At 39.5% G+C, this 19,232-nt stretch overlaps 2 protein-coding genes and 1 long non-coding RNA gene across 7 annotated transcripts in view; 2 read left to right on the forward strand and 1 right to left on the reverse strand.

The window, feature by feature from the left end:
* Positions 1-4,699, forward strand: part of lmbr1 (limb development membrane protein 1) — a 37,736-nt gene extending 33,037 nt beyond the window's left edge. Inside the window, exons 16-17 of the mRNA XM_074621153.1 lie at positions 2,892-3,053; positions 3,639-4,699. Of these exons, the coding sequence (XP_074477254.1) occupies positions 2,892-3,053; positions 3,639-3,724 (248 nt within the window). The 3' untranslated portion in view covers positions 3,725-4,699. The remainder of the gene's footprint in view (positions 1-2,891; positions 3,054-3,638) is intronic.
* rnf32 (ring finger protein 32) overlaps positions 1-18,704 on the reverse strand; it is a 37,662-nt gene extending 18,958 nt beyond the window's left edge. For 3 of the 5 annotated variants that reach the window (XR_012592076.1, XR_012592077.1, XM_074621156.1), the window contains exons 1-7: positions 18,528-18,704; positions 17,543-17,771; positions 17,085-17,227; positions 15,582-15,739; positions 14,221-14,329; positions 10,425-10,592; positions 9,286-9,520 (exon numbers count right to left, since the gene is read on the reverse strand). Coding sequence is in view for 3 of the 5 variants with exons in the window: in XM_074621156.1 (XP_074477257.1) it covers positions 9,290-9,520; positions 10,425-10,592; positions 14,221-14,329; positions 15,582-15,739; positions 17,085-17,227; positions 17,543-17,771; positions 18,528-18,704 (1,215 nt within the window). In the remaining 2 variants the exon portion in view is untranslated. Of the gene's footprint in view, positions 1-4,766; positions 9,521-10,424; positions 10,593-14,220; positions 14,330-15,581; positions 15,740-17,084; positions 17,228-17,542; positions 17,772-18,527 lie in introns of those variants that run through there. The other 2 variants (XM_074621155.1, XM_074621154.1) reach the window with 2 other exon arrangements.
* On the forward strand, positions 11,653-13,763 carry LOC141759260 (uncharacterized). Its single transcript, XR_012592078.1, has 3 exons — positions 11,653-11,859; positions 12,560-12,689; positions 12,783-13,763. It is a non-coding gene; the product is annotated as an uncharacterized LOC141759260 (long non-coding RNA).
* Positions 18,705-19,232: the final 528 nt, after the last annotated feature.

The following is a 19,232-nucleotide window of genomic DNA, read 5'->3' on the forward strand; positions in this document are numbered from 1 at the left end:
TCTGTCACAGGCTTCTTGGATGCATGACCAGCTGCATGCTAATGTCTCCGCTACTGTACCCCTGACATTTCAAATGTCAAGCATCTTTTTACCCCCAATTAGATTTTCTCAAATTACCAAACCAAGATCAAAACCTTTGGCATTAGAGCGGGATGTAGCCCGACCACAGTGGCAAGCTGTATCGACTGGGGTCTCTCGCCCCGTCTCTTCACAGGCAATTTTGTTAAAGGTCCTTGATGCTTGCAAACTGCTTACTGCGGCTGTAAATACATCTCTCCAGACACTGAATCGATTGCCCAATCTAATTGACGACGGAGGCTGTGAAGATGTTACAGGAGAAGTAGAATGTATAAAGACTTGTGCCTCTCCAGTGTGCCACGTCTGAATCTAATTTCTGCATAGAGATGATTGAAATAGGATATCGTTGTGGTGCATGAGTTTAACATATCGATGCAGTAATTTCCTTGGTAAGTGTTGCATGTAAAATTAACATCTCAAAAAAGACATAGATACCATTAGTAACATTAAATAAAACAGTTCACATCAGGTTATTGAAAGGTTAAAGTCAGGGTAAAGTAAAATCTGAGATTTGTTTCTAAACAAATTATACATGTTAGAAGATAATCGTTGAAAACATTTGAAAAAACTGAATTATAGAGGAATGAATTGTGTGTGAGTTAGACCATTATACTGTTTTTCACCATTTTTGTGTGTAGGATTTTTTGGGCGGGCCTGAAATCATGGCTCGATCACACACTGGAGCCATCCTTAGCATAACCCCTCCCCCAACACTATATAAAAACTAGAGCGCTTAACATCAGCTGTTTTCCCACTCAATCGCGAGTTACAACTCTTACTAAAGCCAGTGGTGAAGTGGCCATCTGGCATACCGGGACAACATTTTTTCCAATGGTCACTCGCGATATTGCAACAAAAAAACCTCCTGCGGCCCAAAAAGCATTTTCCCCATACACCACCATTGTAAAAGAGACGTCTGTAAAACTGTTGACAGGACACCTTGAACAGCAAACAAGGTTGATTATGACTCTTTGTATTATGAATGTTTGATCCATGGAGGTTTTATATGTGTAAAACTTTCCTTGAGATGAGAAAAGTGATAGCGGGAGAAACACTACTGTGCATATTCAGTGGGCTGCATACCCCGGAAGTAAACCTGGAAGCTAGAAAAAATGTTTTGCGTATGCATCAGGCGAGCGATTTCACTATCAAAATTTGGGTCAACTCGGTCGGATAACATTTGGAAAGTCTAGAAGAGCCGCACGATTGAATTATTTGATCCCCATTCAAGTTAGCAAAGGGCTAAACCGGAAGTTAACCGGCTCTGTCCATAGAGCATGCACGTTGATATTCTGCAAAAGTAGCGTGCAGCAGGGGGATGGCCAACATGTTGTATATACTGTAACTGTGCATGTAATCAACCCTCTCCTGGTTTCGACGCCTTCAGCGGACACGGCCCTGCGTTTCAAAGCAGAAAATACTGCTTATTTTTTCACAATTTTGAACCCTTATTTTATATACAAGGCGATTTTTTTCTAATCATTCAAATTTGGCTGGGTGGATATTTAACATTAACATTTATTTTTGCTTTACCCGGACTTTAAACAAATCCCCACATTACTTTATTACTAGATGGCACAGCCCTCGTGGTAGAATGCAGGATCACCTAGATTGGCAGGCCAAAATGGATAGGCAGGAGAACAATAAGGTGCTGATGGCTTTCCACACAGCTGTGACAGATGGTTTGAAATTGGTCTAGCAGTGTGGAGCTACAGTAAGAAAAGCCTGCAGGAGAAACCACTCCTTTATCTCTGTCTGAAGGTCCTAGGAGAGAGAGGAAGTCCACCTGCGTACCACCTTTGCTGCTATACTTAGTCACCCATCTTTCATATTCCACAGGGAACAGTCCTTACAATACTGCTAACCAAGACACAGTCAGGTGATGAAAATAATAAGCATAAAGTTTGCAGTGCAGTGCTTGTTCGTGTAAGCCGGAGTGGATTTGTTTCTGTTTCTATCAAATTAGATACATAAACTTTGTCATGTTTTGATGACAGCATTGTCAGGCATATCTATCTATTAAGGCTAAAAAAGTAAGAACATACCGGTTTCGTTTAAGTGTAATCTCTTTTCTTGGCTTGAAATCTGTCAGAAATTGTGCAACCCTTCAGCTCTGTGGAAACTAGATTGTGCTTGTTTATTGTTTGTATTAGTTACTGTATTTCATTAGCTCAGCGGGTGACTCAGGTAGGTGTGTGTACAGATGACTGTGATTCTGTGAAAGACTTGGGAGTGGCTCTCAATTTTTCTACCACCATATTTTGGCATAAGGAGACCACGAACACAACCTTTTTATATGGAAAAAACAATAAGTCACGCAGTTTAATATTTGTTTTCATCCTTTTTCACACCGAGATTATACCTGTAACGCATATGAAATTGTTTTCTGTGTGTAAGCCCTTCTTTCAGATTGGGTCTTTTTACTTGTTGAAAGAGCTGGACCATTGAAGAGAGACTTTTCAAAGTGTCTTAACTGCAGACAGAACAGACATTCCTAAATTGTCCCATTTGCTGCAGCCCTGTGCTTTTTGCTGGGAAAAATTTTGCTTATGAACACAATCTTATCCGAGGGGAACTCGGCTAAATTAACTTCCTTTGTTTTCCCAGTTTTGGGCAAACAATTTGGACTTCAGGGGATATAATTTAGCTTCTTGGTTATCACACCTTTATATTAGGACTCAACACAGAAAGTCAAACCAAAATAGTAATTGGGTTGTTTGTAATAGCCCCAACCAAGACGTTACATTTTTCCCGATGAGTGTCGACTTGCTTTCTAACCCAGTTATTTTACTTTTTGTCTCTGTCCTCCGCAGGTATCACCAGGTTTGATCTCTTGGGAGATTTTGGAAGATTTAATTGGCTGGGAAACTTTTACATTGTCCTCTCATACAACCTGCTTTTTGCAGTCGTGACAACTCTCTGTCTTGTGAGAAAATTCACCTCAGCAGTACGGGAAGAGCTTCTAAAGGCCTTAGGTAAATTTATTTATTTAATTTTATATATCATTTATTATGTTATATATATTATTTACTTATTTTTATTTGATTATATTTATTTTATTTATATTTATTTTTCATGTGTCCTAATGGTTTTTAACCAGCCCCGTTTTAATATACTACAACAAACAATCCTGCCTTTGGTATGCTGGATGTTCTGTAGAATATAAAGCAATCTAATTCGTAATAACACTTTGACTACTCAATTTCATCCATATTTTGTATCCACAAAGGTTTGGTCTGAAACACTGACAGCACCAACATGCTCTGTGGCTTTGGAGGGAGATAGTGTTTATTTTTCTCAGACAGCACAACCTTGAGTGACAAAATGGAAGAAATTGCAGCGAGATCCAATGTGCTGCGGGACTGACATGTGACAGAGGATGGGGCTAGTCTCAAAGGCTTGTGGTGACAGGCCCTGGATGTTTGATACACAGGGTGGGATAGGGTTAGAAAATGTCAGACAGAGGCACTGAGGGGAAAAAAAGCACATCAATACCTCTGTCTAAGTGAAAGTCTGAGGCTTTTTAATGAGATTTCTCTCCCTTATCTCCCCCTGCCCAGGTCTGGATAAATTGCAACTGTCAAACAGCCCCACGGACCCTGAATCTGGGAAGCTCTCGGCCAACGGGCATCAGAAAACTCTGTGAAAGGGACGATAGATCAACACACACACACACGTACACACACACACACACACACACACACACACACACACACACCTTAGCACAGCCAAAGGGAGATTTCGACAGTACTGCCTGACTGCTGAAAGGTGAAAGGGATTGGAAGGAACTTAATAAACCCAGGCAGTGTCTGACGGATGCTGCAAATGGAGGCTGAGAGCAATTTAGCTTCGTGACATTCCATCCTCTGCGTCTCGGATGGAAGCTGGGACAGAGCCAGGGATGAGACAGAGGAGTGAAATAGACTGGCATCACTGCAGTGACCTTGATGTTGACCTCAACCGTGACTGTGACTTTAAACCACCCATCTCTTGCTTCAGGGGCACTGTTCCTACCCAGCTACCTGTTTTTCTTCTATAATCTCCTCACCATTGCACTAGACAAAAGCAAAGCAAGTGAAACAATGACTACGTTTACATGCACAAAATATTCAGTTTTTTGCCCTTATTCAGAAAAAGACAACATTCCTACTGAGCTGTTTACATGGCTAATGAAAATGAATATTCCACTAATATTCCTGTTTACATGCAGCCGTGTATACTACGATTAACCGATGGCGGACTTGTTTGACCGTGTGAACACAGCCTCCCTCTTTCATCCCTTCAACCACCTCTTGAAAAGGTCGGCGTTGTGATATTTGCGCATATCAAAAGAAACCTTTGGTATTCTTCAACCTGGACCCTATTTTCCAATGTTTTTGTGTCTAAGTGACAAATGGGGACAGCAGTTTTTGAAATTGGCCCAGTATGGAGGGAGAACGCTGCAACCGCCAGTCGCTAAATGATCTGCAATGTAATCGCTTGGAGCAACCTGGTACCGTCAGTTTACGTCCACTAAAAGTGCTTGTTTTTGCCACTTACAGGCTAAGACCTTTTTTTTTTATTATAAGTGTCTGACAACATTGTAGAAAGGACCCTACAGAGAAATAAAATGTTTTTCTTACCTTTTGCTTGATCCGTTCTGTCTGTTTTTGTGTTTCTTGTTCTAAAATCTTGAATCACATCCACATTGTTGAAATCATCTAAATATTCAGTCATGACATTGAAAATCTTTTAGATAACACTAAGCTACGCTTTCTGTATTCCAACACAACAAACTGACACCACCATTGTCCTGTGGCACTCTCCACTCTCACTCACGTTTCCAACGTTGTCCCTTCCGGCAACAAGTCACATGACACAATGACAAACAGAAAGCGAAAGGTAAGAAAAACCTGTGGGGTCCTTTCCATAATGTTGTCAGACACTTATAATAACAACCTAGAGCCGGTCAGTGGCAAAAAAAAAGCACTTTTTGTGGATGTAAACTGACGGTACCAGGTTGCCCCAAATAAATATATTACAGTTCGTTTAGTGGCTGGCGGCTGCAGCGTTCTCCCTCGATATTGGGCCAATTTAAAAAACTGTTGTCCCCATTAGTCACTTAGACACAAAAACATGAAAAATATGGTCCAAGTTGAGAAATACCAAAGTTATCCTTTAAATATCCAAGTTTTCCATAATGTTTAAAAGTAGGTGTGTTTCTCCTTCCAACCAGAAATGTGGGCTTTTCTTTGGTGCATGCAGCTCCGTAAACTGTCGGCTAGTTGGTTTGTGTACAACGCACAGAGTTGACTGTAAACAGGCAAGAGGCCGTGTGTCACAAACTGCCATTAACAACCAATATTAAGACGCATATTCCAATGCACTGTACACATTTCCAAAGAATGCTCCTAAAAGCAGAATGATATCAGCGTATCATGTCTTAATCGGGAAATGTTCCCTTAGGAATAAGTAATAATTCAGGATATCCAAACGGAGCTGTTTTCCATGACTCGTATCAAAGTCGAAGTATTGTCATATTCTGAATAACAGTGGGATATTAGTGCGCATGTCAACGTAGTCAATGTCTTTTTTCTAAGTCTTACAACTAACTAAAAGGGATCTTTTCCATCACCCTGCTCCTCCTCTGTACTCGGTAGAGGAAATAGACCCCCACATTTCAATTAGACTAATTTTTTAATGTCAGTATGTCCACGGTAATCAGTGTTGGTGAAACAGGGGGCATTTGCAGTTTATGGTCTCTGATTGTTATGTGAACTGATGCAGGCATGATAAGGTGTCAATTTGTCATTTTTTTATTTGTTTAAGATCAAAATGTGAAAATAACAAAATGTGCTTTGTTAAGCATGAAAGAAGTCAAAGTTATTCACTCCTCACATCCACATCCAGTACATAACACTGCACCACATGAATGCAATTCACATTATATGCATTGGCACTGTCGTTACTGATAGGCCTCATTTGTCTTTTTATTTGGCTTTACTCAAGTGCGCTTTAACTTTATTGATGATGTCATTAGTTAGAATGAAGTAGGGTATGAACTTTTTTTTAAGTGCTCTAGATTAGACTTGAGCTACTCTACAAATGGGAAACTATATGGGAGTCGTATCCACTTCAGTTCCAAAGAGCAGAATGCTTTTGAAGCTGTGGTTGTATTTCCTAAAATTTTATTATGCACATGGTATGAAAATGTCATCTCATTTTTGCTCATCCCAAAAAAAATCTATTTTAAATTCACAGGGCACAGAAAAATTTGTCAAATTGTCATTTTTGTAAATGTTGTATTTACATGTACATATTCTATTGTGTTTCATACCTCTTTTTGCATTATTTGGATGTAAATACTGGGCTCTCGTTGAGCCCACTGAGGGTCTGACTCACTAAGCAATCTGTATTTTGTTGTACATATTTTTTTATGAACACCTAAATCTAATGCAAACCTGTAACCGTCTTCACATACGGAATGCATGAGTGAGAAAAATGTGCAACTTTGCAGCTGGTAGAAAGACTTGGTGACTCAGGCCCCATTTACATGTAGTTGTATTGCTGCATAATCTTCTGAACTGTGATGTTCTTCGTCTCCAGAACCACCTTAAATGCCTTATACGACAAGCGTCTCGCAGGCTTAATGTTAAGGTTGTTTCTTGTTTCGTGTTGTTTGTTTATGCACATGTACATTATGTGTACATGTGCATTGTTTGTCTCTAGACAGTTCCACTGTGATCCCCTGTACACCACCGAGTTTCTAGGCTCAAGCCAGCTGGATATAATGCACACATTGCTTTTTGCCATGAATGTTGTCACAGTAGCTCTTATCTAGTGAGAGGCTCATTTTTGAGACTCATTCATTACCCTTAAGACTTGAGCACTTGCTACGATAGGGTTGAGTGATCTAATTATGTTATCGTTATAGATGTCATGTGTTTTCTTGATGACTAAAGTGACATCATGACAAAAGAAAAAAAGAAGTAAGGACATTTCAATTTCTATATGCATTAACAACTTATGTTTCTTAGGACAGGGAATGTTTTACATGAAATCTGTCTGACATTGGTTGTTGCTATATTACAAAGACTGGATTTAAAGAAAATGTCACTCTCAATCATGAAACTCATGCTGAAGCCATCTTCTCAAATAAGCAAATCGGACCTGAGAATGTTTTGTAAAGAGTGATCTATACAGCTCTTACCATCCCAAACCCAAAGCAAGACCATGTTTTTGATGAAAAATGTAATTTCAAGAGAGCGGTTTTACTCAAACTCTTAACCCGCAGAAACATTTGGTAGATTTTCTGGTACGTTGTGTGCCATTTCATTTATTTAGAGTGTGTCTACAGCTATTTTATTAACATTAGGACCATGCTGATCATTGGATACCGTGAAAATTCAAGTGATGTGGCAAAGCAAAGCATGATACTGTAAATTGGCAAAAGAAAATTGTAACTGTTGGATGAATTAGTGAAAGTAAAATTAAATGTATGACTTGATCTGGATGAACTACATTAACTAAAATGGCTTGAGGTGGATTTATTTCCAGTTCCATCACGGCTGTGCATACATCCACTCAGCTGCAGACTGTAGTAACACTGGGCTCTGCGTTACTCTGCAGGGAAGTGTCACTCCCCTAATAAAACATCACAATCGCACTCCTCGCAGTAGCTTCTGAGGTAACAACTGAGAGGGACATTTTCTATTCAAGCAAGCTTCTCTGGTTGCCTTTACAGTACATATCTCTGTGTTTGTGTGGGGGTTTCAAAAGTTGAGAGTTGGCCTGTAAGTGAAGCAGCTTTTTTGTTTCTGTACTGTCTGTATGTCAGTTGTTGGCTGCATGTCATTTTTGGTACATGTTTTGTGAATGTATTTTTTACGATTTCTCAGTTTGCTAAATGTATGTTTAGTTATTTTTGATGTTTGTGTGTTTGCAAATAAACATAGAAAAAATGCTTTGTGAACGTCTTTTCATTCATCATTGTGACACCCTGGATCTGTCAATAATACATTTATTATTATTTTTCGCCAAGAGTAAGATGAGTGGATTGATATCACTCTTATATCTGTGCAATTGAGCTAGAGCCAGGACCCAATTAGCTTAGCTTAGCATAAAGACTTGGGGCAGGGGGAAACAGCTAGCCTGGCTCTGTCCAGTGTTAAAAAAATCCACTGACGTGTATCTCACTTGTTTATCCAGCACACAAACAATAATGTAGAAAGCACAATTTGTGAGTTTACAGAGTTACATGCTGTAAGTATTCTCAGTGACCTTTCTGGAGTCTCAGAAGGTTGCCTGGCAACATCACAGTGACAAGGCTGCAGAAGCTCCTGCTATTGGCCGCTGTTTGCCAAGAAATAGTTACAGTACGCAACTCCCGATAAAACCAAAAATTGGCATGTCTACATTTCTTTTTATGTACTGATTAAACATAATACAATGTATTATTCCATCAGTGAGCTTCAGAGTAGGGCTGGGCGATAATTCAATATGATAATTTATCGTCTTTCAATGAAATCATACATCGAGATATCTAAATCTATATCTAAATTGATAACAAGCACATACTAACTCAAATTTCACAGAAAATCTGACCCCAGTGTAGTTAAATAAAACTATTGCCTTAATCTTATCTCTCTCTTAATCTATTCTCTTAATCTGTATTGGTGTGCATGCATGTAAACATTGTCAGTGTATAGCTGGAAATATTTATTAATAATTCCTCTATAATTTCCCTTGAAACTTGTGTTTTCTTTTTGCACTAAAATTCTTAATTAAATAAGAAAATAATCAGTACCTTCGTCAGGTATCTAATTCACAAAGGAGTATACAACAATAGGCTTTACCATGGGGTTATTTCTTATAGACTACTTATTTATTGAATTACCAGAAAATGTGCTATATCGTGATACATATCGTTATCAAGATATGAAATGACCTATATCAGAAGAGGAGATTTTGGCCATATCACCCAGCTCTACTTCAGAGGGTCTGTTGGTGCTAAGCTAGCCGTTTCCCCTGCTTCCGAGCTAAGGTCATGCCTCCCGGCTCCAGCTTCATATTATAGAAAGAAAGTGAATAAGTGTATTTCCCAAAATGTTGGAACTATTCTTTTAATCTTGTCATTCACTGTAAGATGTCATAATATTTTTTCTTACAATAAAGACATAATAAAACTACATGAAATGATCTACAATGCCATGTTGCATAAATTTGTACCTTGTCAGATGAGCTTTTTGTGGTAGACAGATCTGCACAGGGGACAGGAAGGTCTGCTCTCTATAGAAAAGGCCTCGAAGGCCTCTAGACAGCACTGATGGAAGAGGTGGGAGCAGGACAGAAGCACGGTGCGTCTGCGTTGTTGATGGCTGGATGTAGCGGTTTCTGTTGGGAGGCTCGGGCTGCACAGTGCAGTCAGGCAGATGGGGCAGTCCCTGACACCTCTCTGGATCACCTGTCGCAGTTGGAAACAAACAATTTAAGTTTGACTACCTTAAGAATATTCACACTTCCTGTTACAGAGGTCTATTTCAGAAGATGTACAGACAACTGCATAGTCAGAGGTAATATTTGCATGTCATGTTGATAGGAGGGTAATAACGTTATCCCTGGAACTGCCATGTCATTATAAAGAACTCTGATCCAGATCTGTTGGCAACCACCTGACGGGTTTGATCAGACGAGAGGTGATAACATGTTTATCAGTGATCCTTATAAAAACAAAGCAACACACGCACAGCTCCGCCAATGATTAACCAGAGACAGCTTCCTGTATTTAGGGGCCGACATGCCCGGCCGTTAAATGTTTCATAACGAGCTGCACGCCGCTTTATAGAGTTTGCACCCGTGAAAAAGGTGCAAGGTATGTGTTGAAAGCACATTCACTGTTTGATACTCCATGTCAAGGCTGAGCCACTCCTGTCTTGTGCTCAACCTTTTCACACCAGATAAAGAAAAAAAAAGACATCTTCTTTGCACACACCCCGCCCCCCTCTATGGAAAATGGTACTGGCTGCAATGAAAGCCAACAATGGAGCCTTATGGAACAGCAAATCTTAATGTCTTTTCAGTTCCTCCACAGCAGTCAAGGCGATGAAAAGCCTGCCGTGCATCAGACTGGCTCATGTTTTTTGTAAACACGGTGGATTATTAGCCTACCCACTGCCATTCATTTGATAAAATGAATGATCACCTCTGGAGAGGTGTACTTTCTATACAGCAGCTGTGATGCCGTCGTCCCCATGCAAGCATTAACATGTCAAGGCTGGGAGAAGAAGAAGAGGATTAGATATTTTTACGGGGCCTTGTTTAATGACAGAAGTGGCTTCTGGTTCAGCAGAGTGTGTCTTGTTCCTGACCTGGCTCTGTATTCGGTCCCAGTCGCTCTCCGGAGGCTCGGAGACGTGCTTTCTCTCCAGCTGCTGGAACACTCGTCTGCTTGATGACAGGGAGCGGTTGATATCACTCAGAAAAGCCTCCGTGTCGGTGTGACAGTATCGGACAAAGCTGTCATTCAACTCCTGCAACTAATTAGAAAAACCATTTTAGTGGCACAAAGGAGGCACGTTTCATTCAGATACACAATAGAGTCGTGTTTTCGGCGAAGGCTAATTGTTTGTGTGTATTGTAATGGCTGAGGCATGCTGACAGGGTGCAGTTGTTAAACAGCCAGATCAATACAGTCACATCTCCCACTAACAGGGAGAATTAATGGAAACCAGTAAAAAAAAAAAAAAAGGAAGACAGTGCTGGGAAATGTGGAAACACACAAATCTCTGACACCTTTTCTGTCTTCTACACATTCACATAAACATGTTCTCTCCTCTGTCTTGTACACAGTGTTTGGGCACATTACTAAAACTAATGAATTACTAAACGACTGTGATGTAATTACTAATCTTTCTTCCAAAATAACTTCTTTAATAATTCTAATTAATTCTAATAACTTTACATACAATTACTGCTACATTTCTGGACCAGTTTAGCCAGAAGACAGGGTCCTACACTTGGGCAGTGGACAGGTGTTTCTCACCTGGACATAACTCTTATCTTTCCAGGCAGGGCCGTAGCTAACATTAAGGTATATTTTGGGCATTTTGGCAACCTTGTGGGAGTGTATGTTACACATGGTGGGTATTTTATAGATTGTTTCCATCATTTTAAGACACATTTAAATGTGACTACTTTTAGAGCAATAAACAAAAGATCAGGTTTTTCCCCACCATAATCTTAACCGGGGCAGAATGAAGAAGGCTTGAAACCACATTTAGACATTCATGTTGGGAATAAAAGTTAACCGAATGAAGAAAATATAATCAATCCAAACACCTTATACATTTTAAAAACAATATATTTTTGGTGTGTGTTCAAAATTTCCTCAGGGGGAATCATAATGGGGACTTGGACTTTGTGTTTTAAATAAAGTATCTCCGTTTATTAAAGCACCCGGTCACCTCTTCCATTCTCCAATTGACCGATTATAAAGACTTCTTTCTATTGTCTGTCCTCCCAGAACTCATCTGTCTTCTCCCATTTACAGCAGCTGTTGCTAGGCAACAATTAATGTCTGCATATGCATGTTTATAGCCAAAACATATTCAGTAGTCAATGAATATAGGCTATTTATATGTAAGTTCCAACAGCACTATGCAATTAGCAGAATGTCTGCATATAATGTAAGCAACAACATCTTCACAATTAAATGACCAAACCATCTCCATGACAACTGAGCAAACTGCATCCATTGATGGAAGACCATGAGATGTGGGTGAAAGCTCTGGAGAAACCAACCAAGTGAGTGATCCTTGTAATAAGAATTGTTTTTATTCAAAAATGTCCACTAGTTCAATGACTGTATGTGATAAAACTATACATTAATGTAGGGCTGCAACTGATTTTCAATTAATCAATTGATTGTTTGGTCTATAAAATGTCAATAAATAGTGACAAACACCCTTCACAATTTCCTGAAGCCCAAGGTGACGTCTTCAAATTGCTTGTTTTGTCTGAACAACAGACCAAAACCTGAAGACATTCAATTTATGATCACATGCAACAAAGAAAAGCAACAACTGAGAAGCTGAGACTCGGCAATGTTTGACATTTTTGCGTGAAAAATGACTCAAATTAATTGATTATCGAAATAGCTGCCAATCATGTTCTGTCAATCAACTAATAGATGCAGCTCTACATTAATGTGTTGCACCACATCTAGGAAAAGTAATGTAATTACTGCACCATGTTATTATTAGCCTCAGCACCTGCTTACACACATGCACTTGTTTTCTCTGTCTGGGACACCTACACACACATACAAACACAAACCCCATCCCTGAACCTATCATAGTGACATCAGAATTGCTTTACAGCTCGGCTTTTATCACTAATTAAACCACAGTTGACCATTCGGATGGAGGGTTTTATGAGCCTGGCTGACTTTTCGACAGTCAAGGCAAACAGTGCAGCCTCTGGTGAACTTTGCCTTGCTCTACAGGAGATGTGGACGGGAGAGAGGACACAGAAGGGGAAGAGGAGGTGGAGCGCAGAGGCGTTATCTCACGGCAATCCATCTAGATGTCGGCAGTGTCCCCCTTAATGTGTTGACTCAGGGTCGGACCTCCGAAGTGAGTAAAAATTGAAAGCTGGGCATCAGGATCAGCTGATAAGATTTCTGAAACTGACCTGATATGTGGGAGTTTTTTTTTTTTTTTTTCCAGGAACACCTGTGGATTCGTGGTACAAAGATGCTTTATGGCCTTCTGCTATCGCAAGGAAAACTGAAAGAATAGGTTTCCCCGTCTCACACAGGTTCCAGCCCAGCACTAACACGCCTGTTTGCATTACAGTCAGCTAAGCAAATAAGTCTTCCCCTTGAAAATCAAGTCAATCAGACCTGTCAGCGCCGCGTGTTGCACAGCTCACGGCTCTTGAAGATCATCCTCGGTGTGACAAAAGATATGAGACAATCTCATGACCACCCACAACCACTGAATCACACAGCTTGAATGTAAAGAGACTGACAGCGTCGATGACTCCATCCTGAGCATGTGGACCCGGACATGGTCTAATGTGTTAGAACAGAGGTAATTGGCTCAGTAAATGCTGTGTCTTTGTTTACGTGACATGTTAAGGCATGGTTTATAGGGGAGATGATAGAGACTGACAGGGGGATGGGTAGGACACTCCAACCCTTGCAACACATTATGAGTGTGGCCCTCACACATTTGTCACTTGTGCTTAATCAGCCTCTTTGAAGCGCAGCAGCACTCTGCATGATTACAACACATAGAAATAAATAGGGCCTGTTCTTAAAGACATTGGACATACAGTGTGTTGGACGTATGACTATTTCAAAGCAGGGTTATTAGATGAATTTGTATGAGAAATCACTCTGCCTCCCTGAAGAACTGATGTTTGGTTTAAAAATATGGTGACCAGTCTGGCTTTTGGTCATCCAAGGCCTCAGCTGGGGGAGGTTCACTAGGTGGCAATGTTCCCTTTTCCTGAGAGCCACCGTGAAGGCAACACAGCCTCAGAGTCAAACGACCCCATCCACTGGCTGCTCACTTTTAAATAATGCCCTCCATCAAGTCCAGTCGTTGCATGATTTATAGCTTCGAAATGGGACTAGAGAACAAAGCCTGAAATGACAACCTGCGTCAGGTGTCCAAACATCCTGGTCAACCTCACCTCTTCACCCTTTCCCATCCAACCCAGTAACAGAACAACACACACACACACACCAGACATATATGAAGGAATGCCAGAACCCAAACATGCACAGGAGACATCAGGCTTTTGTGTTGACCCTGGAATGTCCAGATTGTTTGACTAAAACACAAAACTCTCTCCACATTAGTGGACAAACAGTGTATGATTCACAAAGCATCAAAGGAGCTTGAGAGGGTGAGAGCAGGTGAAGGTGTGTGTGTGTGTGTGTGTGTGTGTGTGTGTGTGTGTAGGTTAGCAGTGGGGTCAGTGAGTCCCTGAAACCCATGTCTCAACCCTCAAGATGTGATGTTCCATCACAGGCTTTGTTTGACCAACTAAGATGCTAGGCAATGTGACCTTATGTATGTTCAGTGTGATCCAAAGAAGCATGATTAATCTATAAAACCCTGTTGTGATTGCTGCAGATTGGAAGTCCAAACTCACCTTTGCTTCGAAGAATTTCCGTCGCAGCCGTTTGTCTTTTGGGCAAATGGATTTCCTCAATTTTCTGTACCTTTTCCGAGCAACGTAGCCTCGCCAGCAAGCTTGAATTCTACACGTATACACACAAAATACATTCAAAAAGTCACTCAACACTGTTAGAAATGTAAGAGTCAAATATAAAATGTTGCAAAAGTCGAGCTTTGCAGAAATTTGAGGAATAATGTATTTATTGATTGCTATGTTTATGTGAAACCTTTAGCTTCTTGGTAGGGCCAATTCAATTTATTGAAAATAAAAAGACATTATTTCTCATATGTAAAAGCTTGTGGCCCCATGTGACCCAACTCAGATAGCAATATACAGTACATATAGACAACTTGTGTACAAACATCATGAATTTTATAAATAAAAGACTTTATGTGCCACTATGATATGGATTTGATCATGCCTCCAGGGGCGGACTTTGTGATTTAGTGCTTTACTTGAGTGTTTTACTTTTCACCCTTTCTCTAACTGGGAATGCTGGTATTGGCAGAGGTAGAGGAAGTAGACTACTCAAAACTTTTTTCCTGAAGTAAAACTATTAACTATTAATAGTAAAACTATTAATAGTAACCCTATTAATACCACAGTCCACATAGTCCTGCATTCAAATGTTTACTTCAAGTGAAGAGTGAAAGAGAGGTATTATCAGCACAATGTACTAAAATTTAATAACGTCTCTTCAAGATGGATCTTTCAACTCAAATATGATCCTGGATATTTTATTGAATAATAATGCATCATACTTTAATTGTTATATTTTATTTTGTGAGACAAATCTGAATCTGCAACATAAGTAAGAAGCACACAGTAAGTAGTGTACAGTTGAGTTGCAGATTTTTAAGTGATTTGGGGGCCTTTTGTAAGTTATTTTGGGGTAAAATGAGTTAGAATAGTAACATGATTTAATATGTTTCATACCTATAACTCATAATAAATCTAGGCCTATAGCTGTTTGGGGCCCTTTTAGTTTGGGGCCCCAGGCAGTTGCCTAACTTGCCTAATGGTAAAGTCTGTCCCTGTATGCCTCCATGTTTTAAGGTAAAGCAGATTAACTTTACTCATGATAAAATGTGCTATGTAGACAAAATTATTTTACAGCAGCTGCACTATTTTCAGTATTTCATGTATAAACACATTTTAGTATTTGAGGATGTTTTTTTCCATCAGCACTAGATGAAAGATGTTGTTTTGCCTCAGTCACGTGAGGTGAGATTGTGTGATGAATTCTTATTGTGCATTACTGTGAATGCCTGTTCTATAAAATTATTGAAACACAAAGTATTTTAATCATTTTTTTGTAAATTTAGTGCACGTACCTGGTGGCACATTGGTGTCTGAAGAGGCGAGCTGCATCGTGGATCACCCGTGTCTCGTACTGCTCCTTTCTGCACATTGGGCAGCACTTCCTCCCAGAAAACCTCTCAAAGGCCTTTAAACATGCTCTATGGAAAACATGAGAGCAAGACAGCAGCACCTAAAAAAGAAACAGTGACATACTGTATAAGTTACTCAGTATATGGGAAATAAAAATTGTTTCATGCAATGAAACAAGAAGAAACTAACCAAGTTTAGATTTCATAGGTTGACTGACTATATGGGTTGAAATGTCTCCAGAGGATGCTGCTGAACGTGTATTGGTTTTCTTAAAGTGCTTAGAAAAAGCTCTCACACAGTATACAGTCTGTGCACATGCTGTGTGTGCATGTGAGCCTTAAGCCATGCTAAATGTGTGTATTCATGCACGTATGTGAATGTGTGTATCTGCCTTTAAGTGTTATTTGCCGAGAGGATAGAGGGAGTCAGCAGGACCCCCAGTGGGCCGGCTGGGACCTGGACTATAGTCTCCTCTACCTGTGAGAGGGACTCTTTTTATCGTCTGAAAGGAGACAGCCACAGCTATGGGGCTTGGCACACAAACCAGTTTACTCAGATCTCTAGAGGGCAGGGGGGGAGGCGTATTGATTTCCCATTGTTTTTGGCCTGACCAACACACTCCATCACCAGTGAAAGGGCCCCCTGCAGTGTACAATTTCCAGGAGCTCGACAAGCCATTAGACCACAGAGAAATTTCACTTCTCACAATGCTTTAAGGCTACAAGCTGTTTGTGGGCAGACACACAATATAGAAAGGGAATCAAAATGTAACAGAAAGCAGAGTAACATTTACTTTTTTTTAAGTTTGTCCTATTAATGGTATTAAAATAATATGAGCTGGATAGAGAAGCGAATATCCAGTCCACACGACTCAGAACTGCTGCTGTAAGCATTTTTAATTGTCATATTAATGCTTGAATGCGACACAAGACTGTGGCACACAAACGCATTGTTACAATATGAAGGCTTGCAGGAAAATGCCAAATCAACAAAGATCCCCTCCTGTCACTTTCCCTTGTTAGCAGGCTCTAATTAACTTTTTTTTTTCCTGAGTCAAACTAATATTTACACGTGCATCTATGGCAACTGTGCTTTTGTGAGGCCGCCTATTCTAGTCCCGCATTCTTGAGGAGATTGGCATCTTAAAAGGGGGATCGGAAAGGTGTAAAAGACTGAATGACCCTCACAGTAACACACTGATTGCTACATCATCACGTCACAGTTGAGTTCCAAGGCAGTATGGGTAAATTTGTACAGTTGTCTACACAGATTAGAACATACAGGAACTGCAGGGGGGTGAGGTGGTGGTGGTTGGGGGTGGCTTTGTGTGTGTGTGCGGAAACACAGGTTTCCCTGAGGACAGACAGAACATTGGAAACATGTAAAAGAAAGAAAGAAAGAGCTCTCACAGAGTATTAACAGTAGCTACTGTGTTGGGGGAATACCTGAGGCTGAAGGCAAAACTCCTCCCTGCATATTGCACAGGGCTGAGCCGAGTCCCTCTGCTGAACAGACCTCGCCTTGACCTGAGTCCATTCGTCCTCTGTCAGTCTCCCTGCAGGGGAGGCCACCAAACCCAACTTCTGAGCTAGAAGAAATAAGAAAAATACTGGTTATATATATATTCACGAGAAATAAAATCTCTCCAAATTTGTGTTGGTTTGTCAAGATTCAAGATTCAAGATGTTAATTGTCATGCCGGTTATACAGGTACAATTGTGTGAAATGCTTTTTGCTGGGAAGCTCCATTAAAAATAATAAGTTATATTACAATTATAAAAGGAAATACTTTGTACAAGGCTTATTAAGAATATATACAGGCATATTAAGAACATATACATTAAGAACATATACAGTATATACTGTATAAGATAAATGATTGAGGTACTTTTTGTGTGTTTACCTAATGTTAAAGGAGGTGGTGCAGAATCCAGCACATATTCTCTCTCTTCTTGCCCATCTTGTGTCTGCAGACCCCTCTCCTCCACTCTTTTTCTGGGTGTTTTTCTTTTGCATCTCAGCAAAAAAGGGTCAGAAAGGGAGAAATGTGGATGCAGCCGGCTGCGTGTGATGTGGTCTTGAAAGGCAACAGAGTTGATCACCAACTGGTTGCTAGCTTTAGGTGTCAAACCCTGTAAAATAAATAAAAATGTAAGCTTTAAAAAAACTTTTGAAGACACATTTTTTTTAGGATAGCATTCCTATAAGTAGAAGGGTATAAATATATGTATGAATGCATTCGTTTCTGGACGCATGTGTAAATTTATACACATTTATGTATATATACTGTATATTTGTTTTATCAACTTGTCCTACCATTTTACCACTTCTATTATTATTAATATGTTCTGTGATGTTCTGTTTTAGCAGTTACCATATATTTTACTTTATTTATCTGCTTTTAATGTCTTGTGAAGCACTTTGTAACATCTGTTTTGAGAAGTGCTATATAAATAAATGTATTATTATGATTATTATGCAAATGTAGACTTATTTCAGACCAGGATAAGCAATAAATACAACTAAATGCATTCTGAACCACACTGTCTAGACACAATAATGGCAAAATGCATGAATAAATCACTGCATGGCCAAATGGAAAATACTGTAGGCTAATTGCCACCTCATTTTTCTCATATATTAGAATGTACATTGGTTGTTTACAGTGTAAAAGGACCCGTATGTAGCTCAGTTCACACAGGTGTTTTAATTAGCTAAACTAGCAGGTGCAAAACAGGCAAAATGACAACTTAACTTCGTCTTTTTAACGACACGAGCTTCAAGCTTAAAGCAGGACAATGTCTAAACACTTAATGTACGTTTAAGTAAGAAACATTGACGATATATCTGCTATATTTTATCATTTTTACGAAATATAAAATCCAAACCTTCCTCATTGTCATCCTATCAACACCAGTGTTGGAGTGGTTACCCAGGTAACCAGTCAAGACCCGCCTCCTCTCCACTGCGAAGCCTCTGATTGGCTGAGCTGAGACCCTTGGTGTTCGCTGATTGGTTAATTCAAGATTCAAGATTCCTTTATTTGTCATTTTTATGCTCCACATAAAAAATGAAATTGTGTTTCTTACATCCACCACTCAGAAATTCAGTGCAAAAAAATTGGTGAAAACTATAAAGTAATTAACTAATAATTAAGAGCACTAACAAATAAGCTAAAAGTAAGCTAAAAAATAGAATAGAATAAATAGTTAATTAAAAAAATTAAAAATATTATTAAAGGAACAGTCTCTTTAGTGCAGTTCACATACTCTGATTGAGCAGTCTGATTGCTGTGGGAAAGAATCTGTTTAGCAGCCGAGTAGTCTTTGATTTGATACTTCTGTATCTTCTTCATTTTATTTTGGAGACGTTGACACTTTAAATGATAAAGAAATGTACATATTTGTAGCATGATGTAATGAGCAGCATGTACTTAAAAGTGTGTTTCCATTTTTTTCTTTTTTTAAGTGTGCAAAAGCCCACCATAAATGTAATTGTGTGATGTGTTTTATGTATTTATGTAATAATTATATAACAGTGTAATATGTTTAATCTCTGAAGTGCCTATTAAAGCCTCTCAGTTTTTTAAATTA

The sequence above is a fragment of the Sebastes fasciatus genome, chromosome 21 (assembly GCF_043250625.1).
Source record: "Sebastes fasciatus isolate fSebFas1 chromosome 21, fSebFas1.pri, whole genome shotgun sequence".
Classification (NCBI taxonomy): Eukaryota; Metazoa; Chordata; class Actinopteri; order Perciformes; family Sebastidae; genus Sebastes; species Sebastes fasciatus.